This window comes from Phalaenopsis equestris, unplaced genomic scaffold (genome assembly GCF_001263595.1).
Source record: "Phalaenopsis equestris unplaced genomic scaffold, ASM126359v1 Scaffold000002, whole genome shotgun sequence".
Taxonomy (NCBI): domain Eukaryota; kingdom Viridiplantae; phylum Streptophyta; class Magnoliopsida; order Asparagales; family Orchidaceae; genus Phalaenopsis; species Phalaenopsis equestris.
In genome coordinates this window covers 68,631,524-68,641,055 of record NW_018164444.1, presented here as the reverse complement: position 1 = coordinate 68,641,055, position 9,532 = coordinate 68,631,524, and the positions used below count along the sequence as shown (strand labels likewise).

The 9,532-nt window shown below is 31.7% G+C and overlaps 1 protein-coding gene across 1 annotated transcript in view; it reads left to right on the top strand.

Moving 5' to 3' along the window:
* Window positions 1–1,171: 1,171 nt before the first annotated feature.
* The window catches only part of LOC110019824, a 37,240-nt gene continuing 28,879 nt past the window's right edge, over window positions 1,172–9,532 (top strand). The window contains exons 1-5 of the mRNA XM_020717669.1: window positions 1,172–1,732; window positions 6,547–6,674; window positions 7,838–7,990; window positions 8,852–9,001; window positions 9,100–9,302. Of these exons, the coding sequence (XP_020573328.1) occupies window positions 1,660–1,732; window positions 6,547–6,674; window positions 7,838–7,990; window positions 8,852–9,001; window positions 9,100–9,302 (707 nt within the window). The 5' untranslated portion in view covers window positions 1,172–1,659. The remainder of the gene's footprint in view (window positions 1,733–6,546; window positions 6,675–7,837; window positions 7,991–8,851; window positions 9,002–9,099; window positions 9,303–9,532) is intronic.

The following is a 9,532-nucleotide window of genomic DNA, read 5'->3' as shown; positions in this document are numbered from 1 at the left end:
TGGGATCCGGGCTTCAATTCTTTCCATTAATGGTGGGAGTGAATTTTTTTGGAAAAATGGGATCTGGGCTTCAATTTTTTCCATTAATGGTGGGAGTGATTCAGGCTACAATTAAGGAGGGAATTAATAAAAGTATTGGGGGACATGCAAAAAGGAAGGGAAATCTTCTCCCCTCTCCTAACCCTAGCCGAAACTTATTTGTATGATCTTTAAATATAACAATGCACATCATGTAACTTTCAAAAATGAAGTTTTGAGTCTTACTACAATTTCAGAACAGAAAATGATAATTTAGGGTTTCACAGGTTGATAAAGACGGTTTCAAGTTCTAGCTCATCATACAGCTCAAGTGGAGTTTAATGGAGTGTTAATGGAGGTAAAATAATTGATCTAAAAATGGGGTCAACAGTTCTTATTGCCACCAGCACTTCAATTTGTTGCAGGGGTAGTAGGGCTAAACAAACTCCATTATCTTCAACCTCATTCCATTTCACAAATTTTTTTTTTATTGATTATTACTTCATGGCGTTTCTATAGCCTTTGTTCGTACGCAATTTGTGAATTTGAATTGGCTCCCAAGGAGACAATTTCAATATTAAAATAGTTGATAATCACCACCATTTTCTATTAGCCCTAAATTTTATGCCTAAACTTCTAATAATTATTTGCATCGGTCTTCATGGATTTTCTATAACCTTTGTTGGTTAGCTAAGTTGAATTGGCTCCCAAGGAGACGGACATTTCAATTTTAAAATAGTTGCTAACCACCATCATTTTCTATTAGCCCTAAATTTTATGTCTAAACTTCTCATAATTATTTGCACTGGTTCAATCATCAAAATTTTGATTCATCAACTACATTTGATTCATTTTGTTGAGAAATTCAAAAATTCATTAACTACATTTGATTCATTTTGTTGAGAAATTCAAAATGGTATATTATATTTGTTGAGTTGAGGCTTTGTCAATTATTCTTGTTTGTATAACACAACTCTAGCTTGTCCGAATTAATTAAGATCAATTAAGATGATCCAAGGGTTGGATTGTCTTGCACTTTGTGATTAAAGGCAGGCCAATCTTGTATATCATTTGTCGATATTAATAAAATATATTCTGGTATATTATTACTAGAAAATGTATTAAAATTTATATATATGGCATCTTTCTTATTTTTCAACAATGAAATTCCTAAATTGCAAAGCATATTGGAGATTTGATTGCTTTGTGAAGCTTATAGTTGACCGTTTTATACCAAAGGAAGCTCTGTTGAGGAAGTCGCGAGTACAAGTTTTGTGGGGTGAAGAGAATGAAAAACCATGTAAGCTTTGCAAATGCTCGATGAAGGGGAGAAAGGGGCGATGTTCAAGGAGCAAGGGCCAACAAAGTGGAGTTGCAGAGTTGAATGAAGAGAATGAAAGATACCTAAGCTGCAAGAGCTAAGGTGAAGAGAAAGGAGGGACAATGTGGATTTAGTTTATCATTCATATGATCTATCTCATGGACAGTCAAATGTTTGTCCTCAGGTGTGCCTATACTAATTTTGTCATATATTGGGTCTTATTTGATCTGAACACATGTCAGGGGTGTGTTGGATATATATTTATATTAGATGCAAGTGTTATAGAAGGTATTCAGAAATGTCTGTGAAGCCTAGCATCCATGGGAATTATTTTCTTGATTCACTGTAGCAATCCATCTCCTCTTTTTAGGGGAAGGGTTGCCGTGACCCCATGTATTCATCCACTAGTTCTGATCATTCAACCCTTCCCGCCTCTGGTTTTAGGATAAAGGGCTACCTTGGTTGCTTGTAGATTTCCAGCCCTTATTCAAGAGGAGTCTTAAAAAACTCCGATTGTATGCCAACTTGTGGTATTCTAATTCTCATTTCTTTTAGGAAAGGAATTGTTTTGGTTCTCTCTATTTCCCAATAATTTTGACTTACTTTATCCCTTCTTTAAGGAGAGTAATTATATGGACCGCCTTCAATTGTCTACCAACTTCATGTAATTTAGTCCCTTCTCTATCTTCCTTAGGAGAGGACTTATCTGAACATCATTAATAATCTCCTTGAACTAGTTTCACCATCTTATTGTCGCTTTTAGGTTGCTCCATCTCTATAAATAGTGAAGGATTGATCCAACCATCTTCAATAACCCCCAAGTTCTTAAGTTAGTGCATTAATGCTTTTAGTTCATATCATTCTCACTTACAAGAGGATCATTCCTGCCACCATGATGGCGTTACCAACCTTTCAACCCTACTCTATTTGCCACATAATGTCATATTCCTTTGTTTTTTAGGAGAACTATCTTTATACCTGATCTCCTTGTTACAACACTGATGATGCAACGACACCCTAGTTTTGCTTGCATTTGGTTGAAGCCTTCGTTGAGTTTGGAGAAAGGTTGTTGTCCATTCTAAGTCATACCTACTATTATTGGAAGTTATTTCGATTGTATAGGTCTTTTGTAATTTTTCATTCTTAAGAATTCCATGTAAAAAAAGCTGCACCACTAGCTTGCTTTATTTATTTTTTTATTGTGTGTGGGATATCCCTCGTAATTAAGACGATTAAACTCTCTACAAAAGCAATATTTGAATGTAAAAGTTTAATATCCAAATGTAGTATTATCACTGTTTTTATTAGCCTTATAACAAATCGAAGTTTGAAGCTAGAAATATTATATTACTAAGTACCCATTAATAAAATGATACTCATGACTATTGTTAATTACAAAATATATGAGATAAGTAAAGGAATTTTGATAATGTGAATTAAATTTATGATTGATTTCATAAACCATTTACTTGAATAGTATATATGTTGTTTAATTTGTGGCTAATACTTATACGTGCTCTACCCGAGAGGTGTAAAAAAGTGTGGGAAATGGTATTTGATTTGACGTGTCAATCCTATAGAAGTTGTATTTCAAATGTAGTGATCTTGCTTTTTATGTTAATATTTTAACTGGCGGGCTTCTAGTTTGATTCTTTTAGCAATGTTTTGCAAATAAATCTTGATACTATTTATTTGTTAATTTTGATTCTATGATTTATAGATCATAACTTAAATATACAAGTTGAATGTAGCTCCATATGATTTACCTGTCACTTCACGTAGGAGGGGGTAGGAAGTGAGGTAGAAGGAGGTAGTTTCAAGGAATAATGAATGCATACAATGTGAAGGAAGAGTCAAACTTGTGAGTGAGATGCTATTAGTACCAACAACAAAAATCAGTGAACTGTATTAAAAAATAAATGGGCTGGAAAGTGTGAAGAGAACAGCTAGGAAGCGACTAGTTCTATAAATAGAATAAAAAACTAACAAGCAACGACTAAACTATAAGAATTAGTGAGGAGAGGTGGAAGATGTTTTCTTTGTTTTTGGTGAAGATGCTAAATCGATTAATAAATTTTGAATATGAATTTTGTTTTAATTTGAATATACTTATAGAACACTCCAAAACCTTGTTTAGAAAGGAATTAAAAACATGCCTCGAATTGAGGTGCACAAGAACACCTTGATGCTTAAATCTCACTATCATTAGCGTGGCTTGTGCTTTTTTGTCTGAGGCATAGGCAGTGGCTCAATCAGGTTAAGTAAAAAAGAAAATTATATTATATTACAAGATTAATATATGTTATTTTATATTATATTATACTTATATCTAATATATTTAATATAATTCCTAAAAAAAGTTAAAAGACAATTAAAGTAAGATTACTTCATTATGTTATTAATTTGTTACTTTATTGTAAATTATATTGAATTTAATGCTAATTAATATATGTGGTAAGAAAAATATATATAGCGATTAAAGAAGATTTGGAATGCGCTAATGGGACAATTAGATGATATTAAACTTATTACATATGATGATTCTTCTGAATATGATGAAAATAAAGATAAATCGTGATTCTTATGGTGCCATGAAAATTTAACTGAATATTATCTTGAATCTCATTTCAAAAATTCGTTTTATATTAAAATTTAGGGTTGTCATATGTATATATTGTCTTTATTATAATAAATTAAATTAATATATTATTAACTTTGGTCATTTTTTATGAATAATTTTTTATATTTATGAGTTTTTACTTCTATAATGAGATTTATGCTTTGATCCTACTCGAGGTTTACACCTTATTTCACTATGCAAACACCTCAATTCTTGATTTTGCCTTAAAGTGCATTTAAATAACCTCGGATGAGTTATAAAAGGCCGCTAAAAAGTTTACTCTTAAAGAATGGATAATGACAAATCATTAGTCTTTATAATAATTAAGGAAGCTATGGGATATATATAGATTGCATGAAATTAAAAGCTATATGTTCTAAGGATTATATGATTGTCAATGCACTAAAGAGAAAAGAAGACTGTAAAAAAGCTTAGGTAATATTCATGAGATCTAGAGATTTTGAGCAATTTAGATGTATATGATGGTATATAAAGATAAGATATTAAAGAAATAATGACATGCTATTTTAAGAAATTATTAAATTAGAATTTCAAGGATTTTTTTTTCTTGAAAAATAATGAATAAATTCATGAATATAATACACTGATCCAAAAAAAAAAGTTGAGTTAGTTCTAAAGAATTTGTATAAGATAAAGTTTTAGGTATATTTGAGATAATCTTTGAGATTTGAAGATCTGTAAAGATATAATTGTGGTTGAGTAATTAGTTTTTTTTTTAAATGTGATTTTAAATATTATGGGAAAGTCAAATGATTGGAGAAGTGGTATTTAGCTATTATATTTAAGAACAAAAAATGTTTATGATTGTGATAATTATAAAAGAATCAAACTTTTAAGTTAGACAATGAGTTTTTTTGGGATATTAGTGAAACATACAATTAAATAAACAGGCCAACATCAGAAAATCAATTTGAGTTATGTTAGAAAGACACATTATGGATGTGATTTCTAGACTACAGCAATTAAGGGAATAATATATAAAGGAAAAAAATATGACTTCTATATATTTTATTGATCTTTGAGAAGGCATTTTATCAAGTATTGTTATAATTGATTCGACGAAATATAAGAAAAAGTGATTTTGTCAAATGTATTAAAATAAAATTAATAACATAAGAGTATTTCTGTTGTGACTAAACTATTCTCTTTTATGTTAGGATTACACTAACGACTATTATTAAGTTTGCATCTTTTTATATAGCTTATACTAAAATGAGTTGTAATGGTGTATGATATTGCAGATGACAACTTCAGCTGGTGAGTTCTTTTACTAAAACAAGTGAGAACAATGGAGGAAATATTTTGAATAAATAGAACAAACTTTTGAGCAAATCACACACACGCGCGCATATACATATATACACATAATACATATACGTATGTGCATATATATGTACGTATGTGTGTGTGTGTGTGTTGTGTGTGTGTGTGTCCCTCGAGTCAGAGGTTCGATCCTTGCGTAGGATCAAATTGCACACCTTCTGGAAGCGGAGTCCGCTCTTCGGTCAGACTATTGGGTTTATAGGCGATCAACCTTTTTTTTAATATATATATATATATATATATATATATATATATATATATATATTTGTGTGCGTGCGCGCGTGCGTGTGTGTGTGAGAAGATTTAGCAATATCTTGTGTGCCAGCTATGAGAAATTGTTTAGTTCAACAATATAATAGAATGGGGACGGTTATAAAATTAGGAAACACAAATTGTGAATTGACTGTCTGAAATGAATTGTTGGAGTAGCAACTACTACAAATGTGCTGAAGGAAGTTAGGGTTAGTTGGCTTGTACATGTGTAATGGAGCGTGAAAGATGAATCAATACGAAAAATTGATAAAATTAATGGGGAAGGATATGGATGGAGGAGTTCACAAAAGTGGCAACTATTATTGAAGTTTTGTAAATAGACTTGTACAAAATAAGCTAAACACATGACACTCAGCCAGAATGAAAGAGAAATATGGCACGGGGTTCCCTAAACACATGACACTCAGCCAGAATGAAAGAGAAAGAAGGATTTATCATGCTGAACTAAAATGATCAGGACAAGACTAATTATTCTGACGGTTGGAAATTGTTGGAATTCGTGATGTTCATGAAGATGAAAATGTGTAATATACAAGTCTTTATCACATAAAAATGTCACAAAATACAATTTTTTATGCATAGGTTTATGACTCCAAAGTGTTATAAATGATATCAACTTTAGGTGCTTGATATCTAAATTCACTGGAATTGTTTGGTGTGTATGTAAATATTCCAAGGTCTTGATATGGTCAGGGAAATGCATGCAAGTCATTAGAAAAACAAAGAAACAAAATCAATTTATTCAAAACCCGCAATTGAGGACCTAAATGTATTTTTTCCTTAAAATATTTGGAACTTACTTTATCCTATGATTCTCACTAAAGCTCTTAAAACAGTCAGATTCTCGATGAATACTCCTGGCATATGTGGCTTGGTTCATGGCATTATCAAATATCAGAATTTTTTTAATGAAACTGTTATCTATCTCTTTCTTTTCATGACTTGCTGTTCTTGTTTTGTTTCTTTTCAGACGAACATTTGCGGCTAAGTCCTTATTTGTCCTATTTGAGTGGCGCTATAGCTGGATGCGCAGCAACTTTAGGATCATATCCCTTTGATCTTCTAAGAACAATTTTGGCATCACAGGGTGAGCCAAAGGTGTGTTTTAATGCTAATAATAACTATATGATTATAGGTTTTTTCTGAATTAAATTGTTTTGCTTCTTTTCAATTGTGATTTTCAACATATGAATGTCTATAGGCCTACTTGAAGCATTCACCCCATAGGAATTAAAATTAAGGGGAATTTACATACATAGCACACGATTCTTATGAATTTACGTATCTCACACAAACTTTCAAGTTTACACATATAACACTCAACTACTAAAATCTCACACTTAAACTTTCAAGTTTACACATATAACACTCAACTACTAAATATCACAAAAAATAGCACTATTACTGCTTTTTAAAAGTGAAATCCACTTATTCGTGGATAGGTTTGCACCAAAGTGTTCTGTATGCAAACATGAAAGTTTAGGTGTGAGATATGTAAATACATAAGAATTGTGTGCTGCATATGTAAATTTCGCTAAAAAAATTATTATGCTTGTTTTAAGTGCTAACCACTCATGTAGTCGGATATCAGTTTTAGATTTTTTGTATATTCTGAATTTTATTACAATACGATTGGGGTTCTCTCTTTAAACCTCGTCCTTTTTCAACAAACATATAGGTGGCTTCATTATGTACCTGCAACGGTCATATTTGTGCTGGTTCCTATTATGGTCTTACTTTCTTTTTATTTAAATCTCATGCTTGTGTAAAGAGAGTAAGCGTAGGATACTAAACAGGATTGCCAAGGAGTTAACAAAAACTATGACATTTTATCATTTGAAGTATAAAGATAAATCAATAAGAAATGGGTGATTTGGTATTTCAAGTTTTAAATTAGAGAGGCACACCCGTTATTGAAAAAAATGAAAATTTACATACAATTTAAGTATTAAATAGTGTATTGTTTTTTTATGTGATTGCAAAGAATTGGGTGCTTAGGTTATATAACTTTAAGTTCTGGTGTGAGATTCGTAAATGCATAAGAATTTGGTGCTACCTCAGTAAATTCCCTAAAAAAAATTAAAAATGGTCTTGCCATTTTTCTTTACTAAACTCTGACTTTTTACTTGTTTTTCATAATTATTAGAGCCATAAATGTGAATTGATACTTATGAGGCATTATTGGCATCCTTTTCAAGTTACCGAGGAAATTTGACTTAATTTTATTATGTAAATTACATAGAAAACTTGATTTATTGCAGATATACCCGAATATGAGATCTGCATTTGTAGACATACTACGAACACGAGGTATTCGAGGATTGTATTTTGGATTGTCCCCAACTCTAGTTGAGATCATTCCATATGCTGGCTTGCAGTTTGGGACTTATGATACATTTAAACGATGGATGATGGTAATTTCTTATCTCCTTTATTCTTTATAGCTTTTTATTTAGTTTAGTTTTATGCTCCATCTAACAGCTATTATTCTTGTATTTCCATCCGTTTATTAGTTTTAGAAGGATTATGCTGTGAATGTTCAATTAAATTTGATGTTAAGTTCAACGATTGGTGCTCCATTGAATTGTTAAATTTATTTAATTTATCAAAGTTAAAATCAAGGAACAATCACTAAAAGTTGAAATAATTATTTACAAATAAAAGAGAAATAAAATTAGTTAATATATAAAAATATGTTTATTTTTAACCTATTAGTTATTAACAAAATGCAAAGAGCAATTGTGTATGAATAAATTAAGTTTTTAGTAAACGCTCAAGAAAGCCATTGGCCCAACTAATGGCCTATTTAGGATCAATTTGTTTTAAATATTTATTTCTTAAAATGTGTTTTTTTAGTGTATTTTCCAAATATTTTTTATTTTTGTCCTTTTAAAGTCACATCAACTTGTTTATTTTATGTTTTATTTTCATTTTGTTTTATTTATGTTATTGCCGGTCCCAAGCCCGGATGTGAAAAGTGGAGGGGTCGGAAGCTAAGATAAAAATTGTCAAAAAATTTATGACATGAATCCTTTTGATCACTGTGTAAGTGCTAGGGTGTCCCTGAAAGCGACGCGTGAGACGCAATAGAGAAAAATGATTCATGTAGCCGACCCCACTTAGTGGGATAAAGGTTTTGTTGTTTTTAATTTTAAAAACGTCTACTTGGATGGATTGCTATGCAAAAGCTTTCTGTATTAAAATTGCACTTAATGAATTGCCTTTGGATTATAATTTTCTCTAACTATTCTTAAACCTTTTCCGGCCTGTTGCAGAATTGGCATAGGTTCATGCTTTCGAATACTGGCTCGCCTAACAATGGCGACTCTCTCTCAAGTTTTGAAATCTTTCTTTGCGGATTCGCAGCCGGTACGAGTGCAAAAGCAGTCTGTCATCCCCTTGACGTGGTAAAAAAGAGATTTCAGGTAACTTACATCCTCAAAAGCATCATCTCATCTTGTAAAAAAAGATAATTTTCAGCAAGGGAACATTGTAAATGAAGCTCTTTTCGGAAATATTTCAGATCGAGGGATTACAGAGGGATCTCAAGTACGGCGCAAGAGTAGAGAGGAGCACATACAGAAACATGTACGACGCGCTTCTTCAGATTTTGAGAAATGAGGGATGGGCAGGGCTCTACAAGGGAATCTACCCTTCTTTGATAAAATCTGCTCCTGCTGGTGCTGTCACCTTTGTGGCTTATGAATACATCTCTGATTTCCTAGAGTCTGTGACAAAATGAAACCTTGAAACTTTTTCCTATCATCAATTTTGTTACCATAGCACAATTCTTTATTTACCCTTCACTTTCTGTAATTTTGGCTCCTTTAGGAATTAATTCAATCAGTAGTTTTATCGGATTGGTATTTCATTTACCTGCAACAGGAGGCTTGATTTCAGATTGCTCAGTGTCTGCCTGCTGAGATCTTGCAGATCTTTCTGAAATATAAGCCTTT